This window comes from Crocodylus siamensis, chromosome 1 (genome assembly GCF_052110815.1).
Source record: "Crocodylus siamensis isolate JL-2025a chromosome 1, ASM5211081v1, whole genome shotgun sequence".
NCBI classification, from domain to species: Eukaryota; Metazoa; Chordata; order Crocodylia; family Crocodylidae; genus Crocodylus; species Crocodylus siamensis.
In genome coordinates, this window is record NC_143395.1 from 265,027,395 (window position 1) to 265,054,610 (window position 27,216).

The 27,216-nt window shown below is 44.2% G+C and overlaps 1 protein-coding gene across 9 annotated transcripts in view; it reads left to right on the top strand.

Annotated features, from left to right (window-relative positions):
- TAB3 (TGF-beta activated kinase 1 (MAP3K7) binding protein 3) overlaps positions 1 to 27,216 on the top strand; it is a 105,213-nt gene that overhangs the window by 44,941 nt on the left and 33,056 nt on the right. For 8 of the 9 annotated variants that reach the window (XR_016444063.1, XR_016444065.1, XM_090061837.1 and 5 more), the window contains one exon: positions 17,150 to 17,338. Coding sequence is in view for 7 of the 9 variants with exons in the window: in XM_090061837.1 (XP_089917963.1) it covers positions 17,237 to 17,338 (102 nt within the window). In the remaining 2 variants the exon portion in view is untranslated. The remainder of the gene's footprint in view (positions 1 to 17,149; positions 17,339 to 27,216) is intronic. The other variant, XM_090061880.1, reaches the window with a different exon arrangement.

The window sequence follows — 27,216 nt, forward strand, 5'->3', positions numbered from 1 at the left end:
TTCATTCTGGTATGCAGTTGTTCTTTGGTTTCTCCTACATATTTTTGATCAGGACATTTAGTACACTAGATGAGATGTATTACGTTTCTGGAAGTGCAAGTGTAAGATCCAAGAATGGTGATGGTTCTGTTGTGGGTGTAGTAATTGTCGGAGTGATGAAGACATGTTGGTAGGTTGTACATTTCTTCCTAGCATGGTCTGGTTTGGTTTGGGCCATAGGAAGTTTGTTTCTAGTGATGAGACTGGTGAGGTTTGGTGCTTGTTTAAAGGCTAGGATGGGTGATTCTGGACATATCTCTGTAAGTATTGGGTCATCTTCTATTATGGGTTGAAATTGTTTGAAGATTTTCCATATAGGTTTCAAGAAGGGATGGTATATCATAACTAATGGTGTGCAATTTGTTGGGACTTTCTTCTTTTACTGCAGTGTTTCTTCACTTAGTATACAGGTGGCTCTTTCAAAAGTGCGATCTATCTCTTTGGAGGAGTGCCCTTGTTGAGTAAAGGCCCTTTTGAGATTTGCAAGATAATGATCACTGGTGTTCTTAGCTCAAATTCCATCATGTCATAGGGCTTGGCTGTATATCACAGCTTGCTTGCTGTGTTTAGGGTGATTGCTGGTTCTGTGCAGATATGTACAGTATGTTGGTCCGTGGGTTTGTTGTACATTGCGGTTTGTATCTTACCATTCTAGATATTGATCATGGTGTCTGAAAAGGAAATACTAGTGCTTGAGTATTCAAGAGATAGTCTAATGGAGGGGTGATGATTGTCTGCCTGTGACCTTACACCATCGTGGCTATAACCAGCACCCATTTGTATCTTAATTACTTTTCTTAACTTGATAAGCAAAGGCAGTATTAGATTTCTTTCAGAACTCCAGACTCTTTCTTCTGGACACGTTTTTGCTTTTCCATAAATTACCTTTCTGAATTCGTGGACAGAAAAGATTATGCATCTGGATTAATGGAATTGATGTAAAACAGAGTTCTGCCTTTTTAAAAGTAAATTTTATTAGTTTCTGGTCCAGCAGTCCTGATAGTGTCACTCATTTTCCGTTCTTCCGAAGCAAGTATTTTTAGATTTCTTTTTCGTTATGAATTGGTAGAGAATTAATAGTATCTTTCTGTATAGCTCAAACAAGATTTGTGCTTTTATTATTTAAAACAAGCATCCTGGAACAGTGAAATGAATATCATCTGAAATTTTCATATTCATCACTTGCTAATGCTAGACACCGGTGTGTAAACAGGATAACTAACTGAGTATAGAGTTTGTATATGTGAGAAATAAACAGTAGGAGTTACGCTTTGGGACCAAATTAAAGATTAATATTGTGGTAGACTGTTGTATATAAAACCTTGTTGGAGAATATCTACTTTATATTTATTTGCATATTTGGAAAACCTATCAATTTTGTCGTAATATTTATAGCAATAATTCCATTAGGAAGCATATGCCTACTTTGTTCATTTTAGCTAATTAAATATGGTGCATCTTGAGTCTGTTTACATCCTGCATTTGGTACAGGGACTAGCCAAACTCCTCCTCCCCCCAAAAAGGTTGGTTTACCTCAATTCTAAATGAATCAAGATCTTTTTTGCCTTGTAACAAAATTGCATTAGAAGCAACTTACAACATTATCCTGGTTCCTCCATGTGTTGAGACCTGTAGTAAGTCAGTGTTAAGGATCTGGATTGTTTTACTTTTTGTACATCAGAAGAATTTTGTCTGGGCTTTTTTCAGAACAGTTTACAGGAGTTGGGTCTCTTTACATTTAGTTTTGAGTTGGGCTCCTTTGAGAAACCCAGCCTTTTTTAGTGGTTCAGTTACAGAGGTTTATTTGTTGTTTGTGGAAATCCTTTGACTGCTGAGTATCCTGGGAACATCATTTGAAAACCTTTCCATTGCATAATTGAAGTGGAAGATAATATGCTCTGTACAACTTTAATCACTGATAATGATGCCCAAGCTGTGTTTTATCTGTGAATAGCAGAGTATGTTTGGTTGGAAGACTGGCAGTGTAATAAATATGGAGAATCCTGTCTCCATTCACCCAAATGTCATTTAGATAATGTCATTCTCACAGAAGAGCAGCTTGAATTAGCAGGGTTTTTGGCTTTTCATAAATCTATGCTTTTCCCCCTTTATTCAAAAGTGCTTATAATACCGGCTGAGTGAATTGAATTGAAAAACATAGAAGTTGGGCAGCTTTCTGAGCATGTGTGCTTTTTATAAATTATTGTTTTCCGTATTTATTTCCTCCTTTTCTCTCGTTTCCTCAGGCCCGGCTATCATTGTAAAATTCTAATAAATTCTAATAAATTATTTTAAATCAACTTTACTTGAAAGAGTATCTCTTGGCAAGGAATCTGTATCTGGAAATATAAATAATTCCTCCAAAAATTATGCAGTTGCTCTCATGCATCTCACTTATTTTTATAATTGTATCGCCCATACATAAGTTAGTTTTATGTTATTCTGTATATTTGCCTTGAAGCCAACAGTTAGTAGAGATACTTCTTGTACCTTTGTAGTTTCTGATGATCAGGTAACCTGGTTTTAGCTGATTTAAAAAAAAAGAAATTCCCCAATTTTAAGATAACCCCTATCCACATTTTTCCATGATAAACATGAAACGCCATATATGTGTGTGTGCATGTATATATATGTGGTGTTTCATCTTTTAGCGTGGACAAATGTGGATTTTGGGTTACTTTTTTAAATTTGAAAATGGGGGGGGGGATTACCAGAGAAAACCAGTATATTTGCTGATGATCTACCCTAGAAAGAATGAGAAGGGGTTCAGTTCCCCTTCTAATATATTAAAGCATGCCATCTTGACTTCATCTCATGAATGATATAGTAATTTCACTATAATTATTCTTCAAGAAAGGAATAAATGATTGATTGAAAGAACTTTACCTTTGTTTCCCTCATTCAGTGTTTATAAATGATTTAATGTGGGAGTGTCACTTTCAGCTGTCCCTGTGAGCAAAACGAGCACATGGAACCCCATGCCTGATCATTCTCCTCTCGTTCTCCCACTGTTCCCACATTTTTCTCCTTAAAATGAGAAAATCTGAGTTTTATTGCATATTTCTGTAGCAAATGGAAAACGCTGATTCCTGTTGATCAAGAACGTGTGGCACTAGCTGGGCTTATCTGGGATACTAGCTTGAGTGAGTCACATATGTAGCGCAGCTTGGTCCTGGCTGTAGTGAGCAACACCTGAGGAATGGGCGTGGTCTGATGCAGTACGTAGGTCAGTAGGCAGCACTGAGGGCTAAATTATGAGGTGCTGCTGGCTGGATTCAGTCTGTGGGCTATATGTTTTTATCCCTGATTTAATGGAGTGGTATTAAATCTGTTAATAGTGTTGTTGCTTTACTAACAGTTGACTTTTATTAGTAAATGTTTAGGATTGGGAATCCAGAAGAAAAGATGACAAAGCTGATAGGGAAATACAGATTGCCTGAGCAAGGGACTAACAATAGAGGGATGGGGGTGAGGAGGGGAACACAACTAGGTTACAAGAGATGCAATGTTAGCCAAATAAGCCTGGGGGTAGAGGGAAGGGGAGGGAGGGGGTTCGCGACGCTGAGAGAGAAAGGAGGTAGTTTGTGTGCATCTTGTTACAATGGTCCGCAATGGTGGAGTAAGTGCCTCATCGTGGGGGTCCTCTTCGGGTGGAGCAGGGTCATCTGTGGTCAAAGAATCCTCTCAGAGTGAAGTGAAGGTCCGTCTGGGGCGGGGGTGGGGTGGGGGGGCAGTTCAGGCAGTCCCCTCCGGGTCCGGTCTGTCGGCGGCTCGTCTGGTGGGGTCGGAGTACTGGCGGTGGCCCGTGATGTGTTCCACGTAGATGTTGCGGGACCAACGGATGGTGTCGGACACCATGAGACACCGCATCAACTTGGTATAGCAGCAGGAGATGCAGCAGGCATGCAAGATGCTCTTGTTGCTGGGGCTCTTAGCATTCCCACGATGAGCGCATTGACTGTCACATTGTAGCTGCGGCCCCTCAAGGTGTCAGCCAGCGGGGTGTACTTCTCCCGCTTGCTAGCCCGGGCGTCGGTGAAGGCTTGGCGCCAGTTCTCTAAAGGGATGATGACGTCCACAATCACAACCTTGTTGGCCTCTTCGTTGGTGATGACTATGTTGGGTCGCATCTGGGTCTCGTAGCCCCGGGACAGTGCGGTTCACAGCGATCTCTCCCACCGCGGCCAGGATGGCCCTCAACAGGCATCCTGGACAGCTTTGTGGTGGAGCTGCCAGGCTCTGGCATGCGGCTTGCAACAGCACAGCACGTGGGGGAGGGTCTCTGCCGTGTAGCTGCACCATCAGCACCTCTTCTCCTGGTGGCCAAAGGGCATGGCCCCGTTCAGAGGCAGGCAGTTGAGGCGGGTGCAGTGAAGGAAGCGCCAGTCCGCGAAGCATGTGAAGCTCCTGCTGGGCATGAAGTGGTTGCTAGCGTCCCGCTTCAAGGTGACGTTGAAGACCTTGCCCTGGTCAGGTTTGGCCCTCAGGTCGCCAGCGTACTTGTTTCGGACGGCGTCCTTCAGGAACTTCTCCAGGAAGGTCCGCGTACGGGGCGTCACGGTGATGTGGTCAGCATGTGGGGCTGGTTGCAGGGAGATTCCCAGCTCCTGGCATTCCTCGGTCCAGGTCCAGGCACAGCTGATGTGTTTCCTGAGATGGCGCGTGGCGTTGCGGGTTCAGCTCCGCAGCAAGGCAAAGTCCCTGCCATCTTGGCTGAACTCACCCTCCAGCGAGCCTCTGAGGAAGGTGGCCAAGTCTTGTCCAGTCAGCTGCCTTGGGATCCTCTTGCGGGCGGTCTCCTCGAGGGCACTCTCTATCGGTGACGCAGACGGTCATGGTGCATCCATGGTAGAGCTCTCGCACCAGGTCAATGACGCCATCCGGTAAGCCCAGCTCACGGAGGGTGCCGAGGATGTGGCGGTGGGGCACGGAGCTGAAGGTGTTGGAGATGTCCAGCCACACCACTCTGCACTGCTTCCTGGTCCTCCAGGCATTGTCCAGGGCCATCTGGAGGGTGAAGTGTTCATAGCAGCCCTCCGTCGACATGAAGCCCTTCTGGCTCCGGCTGACGGCCCCGCCGGTCACTGTCCAGTTGGTGATGCGGGCCACCAGGCAGCTGGCGTACAGCTTGGACACCGTGGAGCACAGGGCGATAGGTCTCCAGTTGCCCGGGTCAGTCGGATCTCCCTTCTTGTGGGTGAGGACCGTCATGGCCGACTGGTATTAAATCTGTTAATAGTGTTGTTGCTTTACTAACAGTTGAAGAGTAAATGTTTTCACTCGATCTGAGCCTTCAAGAGGCCAAGAAGCGATGTTGATTCTGTTAATCATGTTCCTTGTATCCTTCAGCCTAATAGGATCAAATTCTGCAGTCAGCTCTCTTAAATTCTATGGTAATAATAATAATTTATTATATAACCATGAGCCCTTTCATTTCCATGCTTCCCACACTTACAGACAACTAACAACTTGTAGCTGAAAGTAGCCATTGATGGACAGTTATTGATTTACTAGCCAATTGCTCATCAAGAATGATGGGGTGGGGAGGAAGCTGGGATGGAGTGCCGCCACCTAACACCCCACACTGCCATTGTTTTGCCTCTTGCCTCAGCTCCCCCGCTCCCTGTCCGGACCTCAGCGCGACTTTGGAATCATCGTGGCGCCCCCCCCATGCTTGGAGTGCTCTGATTGGCTGTTTCTGTCAGCCAATCAGAGTACAGATAAAGTGTTACGGACAGACAGAGGGAGACTTAGGCTTTCATAATATTAGAGTTTTTGATGGACTGGTCTGCTGTGTTCTCTAGGTGGCTTAGTGCTGTAGATCTTCAGTAGCAGTAAGGTTTGTTTAGTAGTCCAATTTAATCTTTTACCCTATGTATGTTCAGTAAGAAACAGTTTTGTGTGGGCTTCAGTTTATTTTCACAGTGTCCAAAGGCAGGAGCTTGTACTTTCCTTTCAAGTTAGCCTGAACTTATGGTGGTTTTTGTACCCCGGCTGCAAAATAAACTTTAGCTATGTCTCTCTTATTCATCCCTACCTCTGCTGTCCCTCAATTTATTCTGTAGAACAGCAAAGGAGATGGTCATTTAGCTGACTTGCCTAGGAGAGGAAGAGGTGTAGAAGTGTCAGTCATCGAGAAACAGAAAGCAAAATTCTGAATTCTTAAATTCAAAATATAGCAAATTCTGCAGCAAAATACTGAATTCATGGTGTGTTGGGAAAATGTCAAATTCCACCGCAGGACAGCTATTGAAGGGGGATATTTGGGAATCTGAGTGAGACCAGCATACCACTCTGCCATCTCTGCTGCTCTTTCATGCCTGTGCTTACCTTCTTTGCACTGAAGCCAGGTATTAGCAACCAAGTTAAGTGCAGCTGGCTTAGACACCCAGGGGCAGGAGTCCCTGGACACCAGGGGTCAGGCCAAAGGTTGCCAACTGCTAACGCGGGGGAACTTAGACCTTCCTCTGTATGTGGGCATTAGTTGGTTTCACCTGCAAGTGAGAATGTATATCAGCAATCACTCAAAGGAAAAAAGGTATTTACTAATAAACTTAATATTTTCAGCATGTATTGTTCATATCTACCATTTTTCCCTGCCTTAGAGTTAAGTTAACACAGAGTAGGACTCTGTGGCAGAGAGGGAACTGGGAAGGAGATGGTACCCTTTATCTCACTGGTGACAGGGCAGGTCTGCATACAAGACAAAAAAGTTTCCAGCTGAAGCTTTGGGTATACATAGTGCAATAGCTAGAACCTGTATGGGATCAGGAAAACTCAAAGAACTTTACTACCAGTAAGTATTTTTGTTATATTCAGACTGTACTTGTTTCCCGATTCCTCCCTTTTCTAAGTCACATGTGGTATGTTATGGTGCTGCTACATGATATATGAATCCTGAAATGCAAAAAATGATTTGTCACTCACCTTTAAGTACAAAGATAACTTATCTTATATCCAAGACAAGCACTTTAATCCTGTGAGCACCTAACAGATTCCTATTCTCAGTTTACCTTGATATTAACTTGAATGAATGTTCATCTGTTTTGGAAGCTTAAAAGCTTATTTTGTATTGTCCATTTCTCTTTTGAAAAATGTATTATTATTATCATTTGTTGTAATAAAATAAAAACAGATATGGATTTATATTATAATTTGTACAATACTGCCAAGAGGTTTGAGGTAACGTTGGGTAATTGTTTGAGTCAGTCAGCCAGGCTTATTTTCCTTGTGCATTTCACAAAGTATTTGTTGCTTATGCAAGAAGGAAAAGGGTTTAATTCCTAAGAACAGTCATCTATTCAAGTAGTATAATTAATGAATAAACTATTGAAGCTTTGAGTTTCTTTCCAAGCAAATTGTAGAAGATTTCTGGAAGATTTATGTGAATGGTATTGAGGTCTACAGTGCGCGCGTGTGCATGCATGCATTCACAACTACGCACTAAAAGAATGGGGAAGAGGTACTTACTAACTCTATTTACACATTGTTGGTAAGTTCTCCCCCCCCCCACTCTGTTGCTGCTGTACATGATAACTTTTACTAAAATTATGAATAAAAAATGAATTATGAATAACTTGGGGAGGACACTAGGTGCAGTAGCACAGCAATTAAAGTATCCAGCCTCTGGTACCATAGCACTAAGGCCTGGCTTCAGAATTGTGGTAAAGGCTACGTCCCTAATCAATACATGCATGTTAATGTAGGCTGTGGGATCAAAGGCAGTCAATGTAGGTGACACTAGACTTGTGTGAACCTTTAACCTTTTTGTAAACTGTTTCATGCCTTTGAATTTCTCTCTGAACTATTCAACACTTCATTGGGAGGTAAATAATTAGCAATATTTTTATTATTATTATTATGGCAAAGGGGTACCTGAGACAAGCAGTTTAGTGTCCCATCTGTTGCGCCCCTAACGCCGGTGCACCCTTGACCTGCGAGCCTGGGTCGGCACGACCGGCTTGGCGCGAGGAGGGGGATTTATGACCGGGCAGGTGGGTGATAACAGTGAGCAGGAGTCTGTATGATTTAAACACAGCGTGATGGTTTCACAGAAGATTTATTTTACTTACGCTTCTGATGTGCTGCAACGTAGGCAGAGGAGCTGATTGATTTAGTTACAGCATGCAGATATCATGTTACCCAGCATTTACAGGGTGGGTAAGACAGTTGCTTCCGAGCGATTCATATAAGCCGTTGCAGTCTGCAGATTACTAAGAGCTCGTGATAAGAAAGATAACGCCAAAGATAGAAAGATAAACGGACCGGTAAGACGAGACGGGGGTACGCCAAAAAAAAAAATACGGAGGCGGAGAGAAATATTTGTTGTGCCTTGAGTGTATACACGGTTCTCCACCTGGGCGGAAGTTCCTTCAAAGTTTTATTTGACACAGGTGACCAATTATTATACGCCAATCATAAATAATTGATGAGTTGGCACTTGTGCTTTCTTTGTTTGCTCAGGTTTCATAAAAAAGGGGAGTTATTTTTACTTGGGTGGTACTGGTTCTGTTTGGTCACAGGATGGCGCGCATAGTATGTTATTTTACAACTTCACTAAAGTCAGCCAATCTTGTTACTATAGGTACTTTATGCCTTTGAATTTCTCTCTGAACTATTCAACACTTCATTGGGAGGTAAATAATTAGCAATATTTTTATTATTATTATTATGGCAAAGGGGTACCTGAGACAAGCAGTTTAGTGTCCCATCTGTTGCGCCCCTAACGCCGGTGCACCCTTGACCTGCGAGCCTGGGTCGGCACGACCGGCTTGGCGCGAGGAGGGGGATTTATGACCGGGCAGGTGGGTGATAACAGTGAGCAGCTGAACTCGTGCTGAACTGTCAAGGCCAGTTTCTCTCTTTTGTATGAAAAGCTCAAGCGATTTGAAACGAGGCACAGATAGGGGTGTGTATATGCAACACTGTCAATACAGAGGGATAAATTACAACCACAGAGTTTGTTGTATTAGCCTCTGACCTTTTGTCATCTGACCTTCTGCCTTCAGCATCTGAAATCAAAGACTTTGATCTTTGACACCATCCAAAGTTAGGGGATTTTTGGCTACCTAGGAGTATCAGGTGGTGTTTTTGTCCTCCCAGGCTCGGGCTATGGGCTGAGGAGGGAGAGGAGGATCCACGCGGTGAACCAAAGACTGCGGCGCTGGTGTTATCGGGAAGGCTTTGGCTTCCATGACCACAGCCCGCTCTTTGGAGAGAGAGGCATCGAGCTGCTGGGAAGAGATGGCCTCCACCTCTCTCCCCTGGGGAGGAGGCTCTTCTCAGCCAGGCTGGCTGACCTGCTCCACCGGGCTTTCCCAGTGGGGGATGGGGGGACTACTGCCCCTGCTGGCCTGCTGAACAGCCCTTGCAAAGCCAGCGGACCAAGGCACTTAAGGGGGCACTTAAGGGAGCCCACCCCTGCCCCAGCCCTGGCACAATCTGTGGGCAAGGCAAGAGCCCCCAAGGGCACACTTGCCTGCCTGTACACTAATGCCAGGAGCCTGGGCAACAAGCAGGAGGAGCTCATCCTCCTGCTCAGTGCAACAAATTATGACGTCATTGGGATAACGGAGACCTGGTGGGACACCACCCATGACTGGACCACAGGTATAGAGGGCTATACCCTGTACAGGAGGGATCGTGTTGACAAAAGGGGCGGGGGTGTAGCTCTCTATGTGAAGGAAAGCTACATGTCCCTGCAAGCTGATGTTGGCGACCGGCATGAACAGCTAGAGACCCTCTGGGTAAAAATTCGTGGGGAATTCAGCACAGGGGACACAACAGTGGGAGTCTACTACAGACCTCCCACTCGAAGTCCTGAGCTTGACCAGGAGTTCGCCCGGGAACTGACTGAGGCTGCTTGCTCCAGGACCTTGGTTGTCATGGGTGACTTCAATTACCCAGACAACTCGTGGGAAGATCACTCAGCTAATCTGAGCGGGCGCAAAGCTTTCTCTCGTGCGTGGATGACCTCTACCTGACTCGAGAAGTCTATGGGCCAACGAGAGGCAAAGCGCTGCTTGACCTGGTACTGGCTACGGGGGATGACCTAATCGGCGACCTAGTGATTGATGGGAAGCTGGGTGACAGCGACCACAAGCTGATCACCTTCACCATCCGCCGTAAAGCTGGCAAGTCAGTCAGCAACACAGAAGTCCTTGACTTCAGAAAAGCCGACTTTGACAAGCTCAAGAGGCTAGTCAGTCAGGCCGTCAGGGACCATGACCCCAGGGAGATGGGAGTTCAAGAAGAGTGGTTGCTTCTCAAGGAAGCGATCCTCAGTGCACAAGCTAAATCTATTCCAACACGGAGGAAAGGCAGCAAGAAGGCACAGCAGCCCCCCTGGCTCTCCAGAGACCTAGCAGACCTCCTGCGGCTAAAAAGGAAAGCCTACAAAGGATGGAGGACGGGATTCACCTCCAAGGAGGATTACTCCGCGCTGGTCCGGTCCTGCAGGGACCAAACCAGGAAAGCCAAGGCTGCAACTGAACTCCAATTAGCTTCAAGCATCAAGGACAACAAAAAGTCCTTTTTCAGATATGTGGGGAGCCGGAGGAAAAGCAAGGGCAATGTTGGACCCCTGCTAAACCAGATGGGGCAACTGACAACTGACGCCCAGGAAAAAGCCAACCTATTAAATAGGTACTTTGCGTCAGTCTTTCCTCAGTCACACGGGATGCCCATGCCTGCTATGGGACAGGGAAATCTGGGTGAGGGGGATCCCCTACCCTCCATCAATGCTGACCTCGTGAAGGAACACCTTGAGAAGCTGGATACCTTCAAGTCAGCCAGCCCTGACAATCTGGAGCCCAGGGTACTCAAGGAGCTGGCGAGTGTCATAGCCCAGCCCCTGGCACGGATCTTTGAAAACTCCTGGCGCTCTGGTGTAGTGCCCGAAGACTGGAAGAAGGCCAATGTGGTGCCGATCTTCAAGAAAGGGAGGAGAGTGGATCTGGCTAACTACAGGCCCATTAGCCTGACTTCTATCCTGGGGAAGATCTTAGAAAAATTTATTAAGGAGGCCATCCTTGAGGGACTGGCCCAGGCTAACATTCTAAGGGATAACCAGCACGGGTTTGTTGCGGGTAGGTCTTGTTTGACCAATCTCATTTCCTTCTATGACCAGATGACCTATCACCTGGACAAGGGAGAAGAGATTGATGTCATATATCTTGACTTCAAAAAAGCTTTTGATCTGGTATCCCACGATCACCTCTTGGCCAAACTGGCCAGTTGTGGCCTTGGCTCCACCACGATCCGCTGGCTGGGAAACTGGCTCCGTGGTCGGACCCAGAGGGTTGTAATCAATGGCAGTCCCTCATCGTGGTGCCCTGTGACCAGTGGGGTCCCTCAAGGCTCTGTCCTTGGACCCATCCTGTTCAACGTCTTCATTAATGATGTGGACATTGGAGGCAGGAGTGGACTGGCCAAGTTCGCCGATGACACCAAACTTTGGGGCAAAGCATCCACGCCAGAAGATAGGCGGGTGATCCAGGCTGACCTGGACAAGCTCAGCAAATGGGCGGACGAGAACCTGATGGTGTTTAACACCGGAAAATGCAAGGTTCTCCACCTTGGGAGGAAAAACCTTCAGCATCCTTATAGGCTCGGCAGTGCTACGTTGGATAGCACTACAGAAGAAAGAAACTTGGGGGTCGTCATTGACCACAAGATGAACATGAGCCTCCAATGCGATGCCGCGGCTAGTAAAGCGACCAAAACGCTGGCTTGCATCCATAGATGCTTCTCGAGCAAATCCCGGGACGTCATTCTCCCCTTGTACTCGGCCTTGGTGAGGCCGCAGCTGGAGTACGGCGTCCAGTTTTGGCCTCCACAATTCAAAAAGGATGTTGAGAAGCTTGAGAGAGTCCAGAGGAGAGCCACGCGCATGATCAGAGGTCAGGAAAACAGATCTTACGATGACAGGCTGAGAGCCATGGGACTCTTTAGCCTGGAAAAGCGCAGGCTCAGGGGTGATCTGATGGCCACCTATAAGTTTATCAGGGGTGACCACCAGGATCTGGGGGAACATTTGTTCACCAGAGCGCCCCAAGGGATGACGAGGTCGAACGGTCACAAACTCCTGCAAGACCATTTCAGGCTGGACATAAAGAAGGATTTCTTTACTGTCCGAGCCCCCAAGGTCTGGAACAGTTTGCCAGCGGAGGTGGTTCAAGCACCTACATTGAAGACCTTCAAGAGCAAATTGGATGCTTATCTTGCTAGGATCCTATGACCGCAGCTGACTTCCTGCCCTTTGGGCAGGGGGCTGGACTCGATGATCTCCCGAGGTCCCTTCCAGCCCTAATGTCTATGAAATCAGGATTTATAGAACTGTAAGTGTGAAGAAAGTCTGCAACAGTTGTATAGTCCAATCTCTTGCACAGATGTAGGATTTGCTATTCCTAAACCATTCCCAGTAGAGTTGTATGAGGAAATACTTTGTGCCAGTTTTTCACCAGTCCCATGGGATGGCCCTGTCCATTATGGGTCAGGGAGGCCCAGGTGAAGGAGATTCCTTGCCCTCATTGAAGCTGACCTCATGAGGGAACACCTTGACGGACTGGATACCTTCAAGTCAGCCGGCCCTGATGGCTTACCCCCAAGCTCGGGGAGCTGGTGAGCATCATAGCTCAGCCCCTGGCACGGATCTTCAAGAGCTCTTAGCACTCTGGTGAAGTGCCCGATGCTTGGAAGAGGGCCAGTGTCATGCCTATCTTTAAGAAAGGGAGGAAAGTAGATCTGGCAAACTACAGGCCCGTCAGCCTGACCTCTATCTTGGGGAAGGTCTTAGAAAAGATTATCAAAGGGGCCATCCTTAACAGACTAGCTGAAGGCAATATCCTTCATGGGTTTATTGCAGGTAGGTCTCACTTGACCTATCTCATTGCCTTTTATAAGCAGGTGACTTTTCACCTGGACACGGAGGAAGAGATCGACGTTGTATATCTTGACTTTAAAAAAGCCTTCGATTTGGTATCCCACGATCACCTCTTGACTAAACTGGCTAACTGCAGCCTCAACCTCACTACAGTCCGTTGGCTGGGGAATCGGCTCTCTGGTAGGACCCAGAGAGGTGGTCACCGAGACCCAGTCATCTTGGTGCACTGTGACCAGTGGGGTCCCTCAAGGCCCTGTCCTAGGGCCTGTACAGTTTAACATCTTAATCAATGATATGGACGTTGGTGTCAGAAGCGTACTGGCCAAGATTGGCGATGACACCAAACTCTGGGGTAAAGCATCCACACCTGAAGACAGGAGGGTGATCCAGGCAAATCTTGACAGGCTCAGGAAATGGGCGAACAAAAACCTGATGGTGTTCAACACCGAAAAATGCAAGGTTCTCCACCTTGGATAAAAAAACCCTGCAACATCCTTGTAAGCTAGGTAGTGCTACGCTGGTTAGCACTACAGATGAAAGGGACTTGGGGGTCATGTTTATTTAAATCCATTGCTTCTCATCCTGCCCTTGGTGGCAAGGAAGAATAATATTTCTGCATCTCTTTGGCACCCGTTCACGTACTTGAAAGCTCCCCCCACCACCACCTTACTCTCCTTTTCTCCAAGCAAACATAACTAACTTCTTTGTTTTTGCTTCATATGGCTTGCTTTCTGACCCCTTAATTGTTCTCATTGTTCACCTCTGGATCCCTTCCAGTTTTTCTGTTTCCTTTTTAATAAGCACTGCCCAAATCTGAATATAGTACTCCAGCTGACACCACTCATAACTAGTGCTGAGTAAAGTGGTGCTGTCACCTGCACTTCCTTGCATACAGTGCTTCTCTTAATGTATCCCATATTGCATTTGTTATTTTTGCATCAGTATCACATTTCTGACTTAAGCTGGTTGTGGGATCAGCAGGGATCTTGGTTTTCTCTATTTAAAAATTGCAAGTTCTCTGATTAAAACCCCCAAAATTTGTAATTAAAATGAAACACCACTATATATAGAGGTATCAAGTGAACACAATGTTTTATTGACATAGTTGAAATTTTAAAGCAGTTTGGAAGCCTACCAGTGCCTCAATCACTGTAATAAAATAAATTCTAAGTACCTATAAATTTTGGTATTTGATTTTGAATTTTTTATCATGGAAAATCAGAGCTCCTACTGCCCTTTTTGCTCACCTCACTCCCAAGCCATAGCACCCTGGGCCCTGCTGGTTACCCTAATTCCCCACCCACAGCTCCTGCCCCCCAACCCTGCCGGAGGGGGTCCCCAGCTGCCAGGACTAAAGGGCCAGGACCCAATCTGCAGCCCCCTGCCCTCCACAGCAGCACCCGAACTCCAGCCTCCATCCATTAGAGGTGGTGGCTGCTGCAGCACAGCGGAGTGTGGAGACCAGCTCCCCCTTCCCCATGGGCAGCCATGGTGGGGGGCAGGTGCAGGCTGCCTGCTGCGGACTCAGGCTCCCCACCGTGCTGCCCTCCCCTGGGTCCTCTGCAGCCCTGCGGGCAGGATGTGGTACTGCAGGCCAGAGCAGACCTGGATGGGAAAGCTTGGTGCCGCCACTACAAGCCCTGCACCACCCTGGCAAGGCGCCCCCTGTCCACTTAGCATCTGCAGGGATGGTTGTGCGGAATTTTGCCCCTTGCTTCTGACGGAAGGGCAGGGGGCGCCTCACCAGGGTGGTGCAGGACTTGCAGTGGCAAGGAGCTTCCCCACCTGGCTCTGATCTGCCCTGGCCCACCAGATCCTGCCCACTGGATTGCGGAGGCCCTGGGAGGAGGGCAGCAGGGCGGGTAGCCTGAATCCACAGCGGGCAGCCTGCACCTGTCCCCCACCACAGGGAGTTCTGCTCCAGCTGTGCTGCCCAGCCATGCACTGCCTGGACTGGGCAGTAGCCCCAGCCCCAACCCTGCCCAATTCCCTCTGTCCTGATCAGGGCCTCAATCCTCCATTCTCCTGGGCCCTCCAGACTTGCCTGTGGGAGCTGCTCTCCAGGCTTCCTGGTGGCCATGCATGTGTGTGAGCATGTACATGCACATGGCACCCCTGCCTGACTGCCCTCCTCCTGCTCTCCCCAGGCCCTTGCAGGCTGGCACTCTGTCAGCCTGTAGAGAGCTCTTTTGAAAATTCCTAGATCCACATGTTTCTCTGCTAAAATGAAAAATCCGTGTGTTTTTCTGTTTTCCTGTGGGAAATGGAACCCCCCTCCCCTGGTGATCAGCTGTGGACCCCAGGTTCATTTTGGTCATGTTGCTGTCAAGCCTCAAGCCAGCTACCTCCATTCTGTATGTGTGCATTTGGTTTTTCTTCCACTTTTGTAGGGCTTGTATTCATCATTGACTTTTGTGTCTAGAGCACATTTTGAATTCTGATCCTATCCTTATAATGTTTGCAATCTCCTAACTTGCTATTGTGTCAGAGCAGAAGTCAGGTTGTTTTAGTGTGATTTGTTCATAACAAATTCATGTTGACTAACAAAGATGACTTCATCCTCAAGATATTTACAAATTACGTGTTTTATCATTTGCTCTACTTACTTCCCAAGTACTGAATTCAAGCTTTACTGGTCTGTACTTCCTCAGGCCTTTCTTTTTCCCCATTGTAAAAATGAGCACTATGCTAAGCAGTTTTCCAGTCCTCTGTGGTCTTGCCTGTTTTGTTTTAGTTTTTCTATGCAGCTGGTAGCAGTCTTTTTTTATGAAGATTGAAGCAATATTAGCAGTTTTGCACCTTTGCATTAAAGCTCACCTTCACTTAGCAGCATACCTACTGTTTTCAGGATCTCTCTTCTAACACTTGTTATTTTTAAAGTCATTTTCCAGTCGTAACTTGTATTTTTGTATTTGACATCCATAAATTTTGTTCCTACACATTTGTGTTGTTCCTTTGTATGCTTCTTACTGACCCTCCATTGTCTGTCTTTTATTTTCTCCGCCTTCCCCCAGATCACTAAGAAGCTTCTTGCATGGCCATATCAACTTGTGGTATTTATCTTTTTCCAGTGTTGGAATAGTTTGACATTGAGCCTCCCATTTTATGTCCTAAATCTCTTGCCAGACTCTGTTTTGTTTGTTTTTTAATTCATCTACTCCTGGGACCTATTATTTTTCTGAGTTGATTAATATCTATTATTTTTAAGTCCAGTGTCCTTGTTCTCTTCTTCTTATTTTCTTGCTTTAGAATCATGATCTGTTTGTCCTTTCTGGTCAGAGCCAGATCCAAGGTAGATAACCCCCAGAGTGGTTTCCTCAACCTTCTGAAACAGAAAGTTGTCCCTTACATATTACAAAATTGCAGGAAATTTTGTTTCTGTATTTTCCTTTCAACAGGGAAGCTAAAATTATTATATAAATTTTATATATTTGTATATGCCTAAAATGCTTAAAATGCCCTGCTTATCTTCTCTGTTTTGCTAGTGTGTAAAAAACAAACAAACATTGTAACATCATTACTATTCTTTTCTGCCTTCATCTTCAGCTAGATACCCTCAGTATATTTGCTGTTCTCATTTAGTGTAGACCAGTGGTTCTCAACCTTTTTGGACTCGATGCACCCCTCCATAACTTTTGTGAATTGAATGACACCCAATTTCAAAAACTAATTTATATTATACTGCTTACCTCCTTACACAGGGGCTGGGCAGAAGGGGTTGGAGGTTCTCCAGGTAGGGACAAATCTGAGCCTGGCTTATCTGCTTATCTGTTTGTATTCTCATACTTTGCTTATCTCCTCATGCGTCATGGCACCCCTGGTTTAGATGGCATAGGCAGAAAAAGGTATGCCCTTCAGTGTTGATACTCCAGTCATGATATTCGACCAAGTAATGTTAATTAAGTTGTCATGTCTCTTTATCGTAGATCTTCCTATATCTCCTTCCTCCTAGTATTTGTATGTAAGCTCTGAAGATGCTTTGCAGACTGCCCTATTGCATTTCCCTCTGTGTGATTTACACCTTATTATGGTTTCCCATCACTTCTCAGTAATAAAGTCCTTTCTCTCAACTTTCATTTAGACCAGGCCCATCTCATTTTAATTATAGAAATTGGTAAATCATATATTAATGTTAGTTGGGGCAAGAGAAAAAGAGCTTTTCCTTTACCTTAGATGGACTGTACATTAAATATTAATGATGTGATTGCTATTTTTTTTGTATTGTAGAAAATGCCTGAAGCATCAGAAGATCATAATCACTGGAAGGCCTGTTGACTTCCATTTCTTGAGAATCCAGAACATCATCAGTCTGGCATGGCGCAGGGCAGTCAGCAACTCGATATGCAGGTACTCCAAGACCTCCGGCAACGTTTCCCTGAGATTCCAGAAGGGGTGGTATCTCAGTGCATGCTCCAGGTATGCTTCAACAGAAAAAAAAATAACAGTAAAATCTATTGCATCTACCCTTTATCCTTGTTGTATAAAAATCTCTCTATAATCAGCTACCTAGAGGTCACTTAAGCTTTGCTTCATCTCTTCTTTAAGTTTCTAAAGGATAAAAGGCTCTTGGGAAGCAAAACAGGCAGTTTTCTTTTTAATGTCTGTAAATGTGTACAAGAATTTAGTATTTCCTTTGGTAGAGTTGAAAGAAACACCACTCAGCCCACCCATTTCTGAAACCAAAGCATGAATTACTGTACTTTTCTCTACAGCAAACTTTTTAAGTGTTTAGGCTCTTACTAGTAAAATACTAAGCAAATTGTTGTAAAGTAATAATCATGTAAATATAACTCTATTCTGAAAACTAAGTAAAATGCCACAATAGGATTATATATCTGTTTTGTGAATCAAACCAGATTCAGTCAATTATTAGATAAAAGTGCCAAAAAGCCCCACTGAAGCACACAAAACTCTACAAACATTGGGGAGCCGGGTCAGACTGATGTGGTTCCTCTTCCAGTAAGGCACTGATTTGTTTGTGGTTCCCCACCTCTCCCCCACCAATCTGTCAGCATCCCTAGGTCATGTCCAGATGTGCAGGGGTGTGCGCTTGCAGTGGCAAAATAGTTTTTGCCTAGAGATGTGAAGGCCCAAGGGGGGGAAAAAGACAGAAAAATTCCAGTTTTGTTCAAAACTCTTATGAAATATTTTCTTTTAGAATGATGAATAACATGTTTAAGATGAGGTGTTCATATATTGCTACCTTTTACTCCCCCAAAATCTTTTCTAATAACTATTTAATAGGAAGACTTTTATGTGAGGCTATCTCCAGTATCAGATCATTACAGTTTCTGTACACCAAGGACAAGCAGTACAGTACAACTCAGATGCAAGAGCAAGGTGCATTTCTGCCCCCAGGGGGCACTGCCATTTTTACAAGAGAAGGAAGAAGGATTCAGTGCCTTCTTTCCTTGTGGACTTCCTCTATTGTTGACTTTTGATCTAGAGGTTGGTAGATCTGCTCCTCTCCTCCTGACTAGGCCTCAAAGGATTGGGTATGGACACTGGCAGCAGCATCCATTCCTTCCTGTATAAATTAGAAACAAGGAGCTTATTGTCCTGCTTGTTCAAAAGCCTCAGGAGAGGAGACGGAGCAAGTCTAAAGGTTTTGGAGTTGAACAGAGCCTGCCTCCTCCTGGCCCTGTGACCTTGAGAAGTACAGAAGCAGCACAAAGGAGTGGAAAGAAAGTATACTTCTTTATTGAAAGGTAAGAGTTTAAATTTCTCTGAATTCAGTATATTAAACTATATTTTAGCTGCATTAGTATATTTTCATAACCTATGTAATTCATAATTGAATTCCTACTAATCTGATATTTTGTGACAAATCGCCCAACCTTAGCAGTGAGGTGAAACCTGCAGGGCAGGGAAGTTGTTCACAGTTAACTCTAAGGAGGCCTCTCCATCCATCCATCACTAAATTTGTACATACTATAGCTTAGTGTTTATATCTGCAAGCTAGCCACTAAATTATGTTTTTCTTTTTTCTCCCTCAGCAAAATGGTGCAACCAACTTCTAGCATATGGAAGCATTTCCACACTGTAAGTTATTCTGAGAGAAAAAAAAAATGATTTGCAAATACTGTCAAAAGAAATATGCATTTCCAAATGCTACAAAGATGACCAAACACATCCTTATATGGTAAGTGAGGAGGATGTGGATCATGATGATGAAAGTGCAAGTAGCTCTTTCCAACGTTCTCAATCTAGAAGTCCTCCTACTGCTGCTGCTGGTTCTATAACATCAGCATCGCAAAGGGTTGTCCAATCAACATCCTCAAGTAACCAAATATTGCAACCAATGGCTTCATTTGTAGACAAGATGACACCTGAAGATCAGGAAAAAATTGACCAAGAACAATGCATTCTTCTGGGACGCCATTGTCAATAACTGAAAATGCATACTGGCAGGAAGCTTTTAAATTACTAAGGCCATCATCCTGTTTCCCAGCAGACGTTCTTTGAGCAAGCCTCTTAGAGTCACAGTATGAATGTGTAATGCAGTCTGTGCGAGGAAAAATCAATGAAGCACGGTGTCTTGTACTTATGGATGGATGGACAAATGTGTGGGGAGAAGGAATCAAACTTTGTAATAACAAACCAGTTTGTTACAGAAGCATTGAAACAGGAGAGAACAGGCATACTGCAGAGTATATCAGTAGTGAAATACGTGAAGTCCTACAGAAGATTGGGAGTGGTAAAGTATTTGCTTTGCTGACTGAAAATGCAAGTAACATGAAAGCAGCTTGAGAGATCATAATGGATAAATATCCACATATTACTGCAATAGGATGTGCATCCCATGGGCTAAACTTGCTTCTTAATGATATCATGAAGTTGGACACTGCAGAAGATCTATAGAAGAGCAAAAAAAGTTACAAAAGATGTAAAAGCTCGTTGTAGCTGCAGCCTTTAAGAAGAAGCGGGAAGAAAAGAATGCAAAGAATAAAATAGTAACACTCAAACTGAAGTAAAACTAGATGGGGTGGAGTGGTGATCTCATTTGAAAGTTTACTAAAAAACAAGCTCTTCAAGAAACAGTAATAATTGAGGATCATAAAGTATCCAGAAGCGTAAGGAACACTGTACTTGATGAGGATGTTTTCTGGGTTCAGCTGCAGAACTCTGTGAAGATTATAAAGCGAATTTCTTCAGCAATCACTGCATCTGAATCAGACAGTGCACTTTTGTCAGGCATTCCTTATGAAATGGCCCAGATAAAATCAACTGTTTTTGAGAATCTAAGTGTATCTCTGCTTACAAGTACGGAAGAAAGAAAAGTTAAAGACTTTCTTAACAGATGTGAAGAATTTGTTGCCAATAAATTCATACTGCTGCAAATCTCTTGGATCCAAGATTCAAAGGCAGAAATGTTAGTGATGATGACACTGCTACTGCATCTGACTGGATTGCAAAACAAGCAACACACTTAGGACTTGATGTTGGAAAGGTACTTTCAAATGTTGCAGAATACAGAACATCTTCAGGTATTTGTTTTGGGAATGCAGTCTGGGACTAGTGCCAAGCATATTCTTCCTGCAAGATGGTGGCAAGGCCTTTACAGGACACAGCCTCTGACCCCCCTTGTTTCTCCCTTGCTTCAGATTCCTACATCATCTGCAGCATGTGAAAGAAACCGGTCTATGTTTGGAAATACTCACACCAAATCAAGAAACAAACTAACATGTGGAAGAGTAGAGAAGCTTTTCTCAATCCAGACAAAATTTCAGTTTTAAGAAGTCCATGAAGATGCTAAAAATGAAGGATCAGAAGAAGCAGAAACTTCTGATAGTGATAGCTCAGAAAATGAGACTGATTAGACAAAGTTTCATGTAGCAAAATTTGTATTCAATGAGTCTTCGGTTTTACTCCCCTCTTTTTCTCAGTTCTTTTTCTAAAAATGAGTACCTTATGTATCTGCTTAACGCTGTGGGGAAGCCTTAAGTCCGCAATGCATAATAACTTTTTCTTTGTTTATTCTAATGTTGATGGTTTCTTCTATTTTCAACTTTAATTTTTGCCTGCTTCGCATAAACTGGCAAAAACTAAGAGATGCTAGGTTCCTTAGAGTTCCGCAGCTTGTAACTCCATTTGTAACACAAATTAAAAACATTTTAAAGTAAATTCAATTAGTAAATTTGTAATTATTGTCTGCACAAAATATACTTTTAAATGTAATAAATACACCAAACATGATAATTCTATGAGCAAACCAAGTTATACAGAATACATTTTATGTTCTTAAGGTAGCAAAGTGAATTTAGATCTGTAAAGGCTGCTAAGAAAATATTTATTTCATTTATTTCAATTTTTCCCCAAATTTCCATTTTTTCCAGGAAAAAATGGGAAAAAACCTTTCTTTTCCCCTGTGGCTTCAAAATTGCCAGAAATTTTACATTTCTAACTTTGCAGCCAGAGCATCTCCCTGGAGAACCATGCCTCCATGTTTGCTGTTGCATGTTTGCTCCCAGTGTGTCACGCTGTGCTTTTTCCTGATGCTTTTTTTTTTCCTACCAGGATTTTTTTTTTTTTTTTGCTACCAAAATTAGAAGATAAATTTGCAGTGCGAGGCACATTTTAATGTTCCCAACATGTGGTTTGTGGCACCACCAACTGCATGCCCCTGCTTGTCTGGACATAGACCTAGAGTCTAAACCAGCACACCTGGAATGGAAGGGTTGAGTAAGGTTTTTAGTTTTTATAGTCACTTTTCTCAGTAAAACCCTTAAGCCAGTGGTTCTCCATCTTTTTGATTCTGGAGGCACCCTCTACAACTTCTGTGCATTTAAAAAACTAGTTTATTTATTATACTGCTTATCTCCTTGACGAGAGGGGCCAAGAAGGAGGAGGAGTGGTTGGCAGGGAAAGCCTGCGCTGCAGTGACTTGGAGGAGGAGGAGCTGCAAGGGAACAGCCTACATGTTTCTCATTGGAACCTGAGCTTATCTTGTCTCCTCTATCCCAGCGCACCCTTCAAAGACTGTCATAGTATCTCAGGGTGCCACAGCACCCTTGTTGAAAATCACTGCTTTAAACATGTCTTAAAATCATATTTACATTTATCATTCACCAAATGTGAGATGATCTTGTGAATGTGTGGGATAGGAGGGGAACAGCCACTCCAAAAGCAGCAACTGGGGAACTTCTGGGAAGGAGCCAGTGTCTAGGTCTGATAGGAATCTTTTTGTTGAAGTTGCAGTGTTTTGTGGCAATGTCATTGAGATGAAATGTGTTAGAAAGGTTTCTAATGCTTCTGATGGAATTAAATGAGAAGGAGAGTGGCTGCCTAACCAAAATGGCCAGTAGCCTTGTGGTTAGAGCACTCACCTGTGGTTTTTGACATCTGTAAGAGGCGGCACCTGATATGGGATTTCCAGATCCCAGGTGAGAGTGCCTTAACTACAAGCTTATTAGCTTCTTGAGGATGCAAGGTGTCTCTCCTGTTTCATTGTAAATTTCAAAAGGCCTGTTTTCTACTGAGGCACAATTTTGGAAAACTTGAATTTTTACACAATGGGAAATCTCATTCCTGTTCAGCTAAAAAATGCACCTGCCTGAGAATTGCAGGTAGTAGTGAGGAGAATTCAATCTTGTCTACCTGGCAAATGAAACTAAAATAGCTAACTGTGACTTCACATTATTAGTTATTTCAGTATAACTGGAGTTGTTTTTGGTGTAAATTTCTGTACACAGGCTTCAGTTAATGAATAGTGTGAATTTAAAAGTGATCTTAAAATGATTTATCTTCTTAGTGTGCTGACCAGAGCTGAGTGTCAGCTATGTTGATCAGGCTCTATAAAACTCGGTCTGGACATATGATATAATTACAATAGCTGTAATTTACATGTTTTGTATGCCATGGTAAATTATACTGGGATCCCAAGCAGACAGATAGAGCTGTCCAGAAGTAGCTGTTTGTGATAGAAACTAGGTGTTCGGGGAAGCATCTAAATAGCCAGATAGGTCCACAGCAGATGGTTCCCCCAGGATGGAGACAGACAACTACTTACCCACTACACTACTGGTATAACTTACACCATTGTATTTCTACTAAAGAGTTTTCTAGGGATAACTTGCTTTTGAATTTGAAGCACTTAAACTGATTTATGGTTTTGTCATCTCTTTGCTTCTTGTTTGCATTGGTGTAAATGTGTAAGTCCATAGCCTGCTTTTCACATGCCTGCATCTTTTCTGGCAAGACTGTTTCCATTCGCCTGTTCGTTTTTTTTTTCCCATTATCTTTCACTTCCTAATGTCTGTCTAGGACTGCATACCTGGGGAAAAGAATATCCAATAGGGTAGATGTTTTTGATGGTGGGATAAGGAATATGTGTATCAGATGTAAATTTACCAGCACAGTCCCTCCCTTCAAGCAGAGAATCTGGTTCCCTGTAGAAATCTCACCCTTCTCCTGAGTCGCTCCTTTTATTTGTTACCAGGCCTGTCAGAAGGCTTTGGAATGCTTTTTGCTCCAAGCTCCATATTATTCAAGGAGGTAACTGAGTAGAGGCCTTTAATTTAGCTCTAGAAGTGCTCCAACAGCTTTGTTATTGTTATAATTTTGATATTAGCATACTCCTCCTGGATGGACTGAATAGTAAAGAATCCAGAAGCTGGTATGCACACATGCATCCAGGAAGAGCAGACACCAACTGAAGATGCTTCCTCAGCCTGACAAAGGGTATTTATATCCGAAAGCTCGCAAAGAAGAATTTTTCCAACTGTTTGGGTTGGTCTAATAAAAGATAGCAGATTTACCCAAAGAACTTCATCTGCATATGTCCTTAGACCAACACGGCTACAACCTACACCCCTGTCCTATTCCTTATGCCACATTATAATATGAACTGAAGAGCACCATGGATTCTTTATTAAGGCCCAGTCTAAAACGTTTTGCTGACAAGATATAGTTCTGGAGCAGCTTCCGAGTGGAACCTCCAGATGCAAATGGCTGTGCGTGTGTTTGAGCATGTTGGAGGTGATGATTGCTTTCTGGCAGCTGAGGCAAGTGTATATAGACCATGTGTTTGTCCTGGTTACTTAACAGGTGAGCTGCTTGCCAGCAATTGGCTATCCTCTGCTATGCTCACTGCTATATTGTTACTCACTCTAACTTAAGGCTCTGGTTCCCAAACTTCCTGCTGTAATTCTTCAGCTCTTGTCACTTCTGGACAGCTGTGAACAGAAGTAGATGTTAAAAAAAAAAAATTATAAAAACGGTGCATAGTCTGAGGTATCAGAGAGAGTCAGTAAATGAGCAGAGCTGGAGAAGACAAAATAACAGAAGTAAGACTTTAGCTGAGAATATACTAGATGTCCTTCTTCAGTCTCAGTATTAATGTCATCCACAACATAATATCATAGTAAAACTGTCTGGACCAGTGGTGCCGAACCTTGTTGTCCAGCAGACTGGATGGGCAGAGTCCAGTTCGGTCCCTCCACAGGCTGGATGTTTCAATTGGATGCCCATGAAGATGGGGACAGGGGGCCTGGCCTCAATCCAGCTGTGTGGGGAAAGAGGCTTGGCCCGGCTCCAGTCCAGCCCAGGTGGGGGTGGGGCAGAGGCATAGTCCAGCCCCAACCTGGCTGGAAGGAAGGGGGACTGACCCAGCCCCATGATGACTAGGAGAAGCAGGCCATAGCCTAACCAGCTTCACAGGGAGAGAGTGTGTATTCTGACCTCATAAGAGAAAGGGGATGTGGCCCAGCCTCAACCTGGCCAGGTGGAAGGAAGAGGGGCTGTCCCATCCCTGTGATAGCAGGAAGAGAAGGGGGTGTGGGCTGGCCCCTAACCAGCTGCAAAGGGGGAAGGGGCATGGCCCAACCTTGTGGGAAGAAAGGGACATGGCCTGGCTCCATTGGCTCTAGGAAGAGTAGGGGATCTGGCTGAGCCCCAATCAGGCCCTGCTTGGGGAGAGGTGTGGCCCAGCTATGTGGAGCTTAGGATTTTGGCAACAGGGAGGGATGAAAGTATTAACTGCCACTGCTTCCCACTGCTAAATTTCCTGACCCATAGGCTGTATTCCAAAGCTCTGTGGACTGGGTTTGGCCTGAGGGCTGGAGGTTAAGTGCCCCTGGCCTAAGCTACTTGCAGATCGCCTGGTAAAGTGAAGTTAATTCTCATTTAGGAAGCTACTGAAATAGTATACATGTTTTTATACTAAAACAATGTGGGGGGTTTAATTTGATTCATTGTTTATGAATGCTAAAAGAATTGCACTTTATCAAGTGAAAAAAATGCATTGCTCATTTTGGCATTAACTTTTTAATCATACGGTAAACTGTTGGTGGGGAAAAAAGAACTTCATAAGTCTAAATAAGTCCTTGTTCCTAATTATTGAATTGTTTTTGGCCTGTTAAGATATACTGTACTTCATAAGAAGTAACAGTGTTAAGATAAAGTATAATAAAAAGCCTTTGGGCAAAGGTGCCTCAAGCAGTTATTAGTTCCAGTAAGGTTTAGACCAGGATTTAGATCCAAGGCTTTTGTTTAACTTGTCTTAAATAAAAACTGCAACTCTGTGTGAATTTTTTTTTCAGAATAGTTTGACTAAGACCTCATAAAAAGACTTCAGCCACCAATAAAAAGGTGGGAGTGGGAAAAGCCCCTTGGATATTTGGAGTTGATTAAGTTTAAAAAAAATTAAGGCATATATACCAATCTAGGCATATAAATATAAATTATACCACTCTTGAAATTTGAAGGGGTTTAGATTCTTCACTTATCTGGGAGTTGCGTAAACCTTTTTTTAAGAGCTTTAAAGTGTATTTCTGTTTACAAAAGTATAAAATGAAGTGTCCGGATACAAGAAATGTCAAAAATGGATTTTAAGTCAAAACAATTTAAAGTTTTAATTTATGATTTTCATTTTGGCTGTTACAGTAGTTACTGGGTGCGTCTACATGTGCACTTTAATGCGCAGTAGTCTATTCTACTGCTCATTAAAACAGCACATAAAAAAAGTGCTAATACACTGATGCGCAGCAGAATAGGCTACTATGCATTAAGCATCACGTAAAAAGTGGGAAGTTATTCTACATTGCATTACCATAGCCTAATGCACATTTATTTAATACCTCATATTGCGCATTAGGAAAAGCGTATTAACGCACATGTAGACATTCTCAGTGGCTGCGTCTACACGAGACACTGATTGTGCAATGAACTAGTGCACAGTAACAATGAGCTACTGTGCAGTAGTAACAAGATGCAAGTACTAAATGACTGTGCAGTAACCAGAGTTACTACAGCAAGGTCCCTGAACAGCTTTTTGAGGACACTGACTGCACAGTAGCTTATTATTACTGCATGGTAGCTCATTCATAGATTCGTAGACATTAGGGCTGGAAGGGACCTTCAAAGATCAAGTCCAGCGCCCTGCCCCAGGGGCAGGGAGTCAGCAGGGATCATAGGATCCCAGCAAGATAAACATCCAAATGTCTCTTGAAGGTGTTCAAAGTAGGTGCTTGAACCACCTCCAGCAGCAATCTATTCCAAACCTTGGGGGCTCGGACAGTAAAGAAGTTCTTTTTTATGTCCAGCCTGAAACAGTCATGGAGGCATTTGTAGGTGGCCCCCAGATCACCCCTGAGCCTGTGCTTTTCCAGGCTGAAGAGTTCCATTGCTCTCACCCTCTCATCATAAGGTCTGTTTTCCTAACCTCTGATCATGCGTGTGGCTCTCCTCTGCACCCTCTCAAGCTTCTCCGCATCCTTTTTGAATTGTGGAGCCCAAAACTGAATGTGGTACTCCAGCTGCGGCCTCACCAAGGCCAAGTACAATGGGAGAATGACGTCCTGGGATTTACTTGAGAAGTATCTGTGGATGCAAGCAGGCGTTTTGCTTGCTTTACTAGCAGCAGTATCACATTGCAGGTTCAAGTTCATCTTGTGGTCAATCATGACCCCCAAGCCCCTTTCTTCTGTAGTGCCAGCCAGCGTAGCACTGCTGAGCCTGTAAGGATGCTGCAGGGTTTTTTTACCCAAGTTGGAGAACCTTGCATTTTTCAGTGTTAAACGCCATCAGATTCTCATCTGCCCATTTCCTGAGCCTGTCAAGGTCAGCCTGGATCACCCTCCTGTCTTCAGGTGTGAACGCTTTTCCCCAGAGTTTAGTGCCATCAGCAAACTTGGCCAGTCCGCTTCTGATGTCAGTGTCCACATCATTAATGAATACGTTGAATAATATAGGCCCAGGGACAGAGCCTTGAGGGACCCCACTGGTCACAGGGCACAATGACAATTGACTCCCTGGGTCCAACCATGGAGCCAATTCCCCAGCCAGCAGATCGTGGT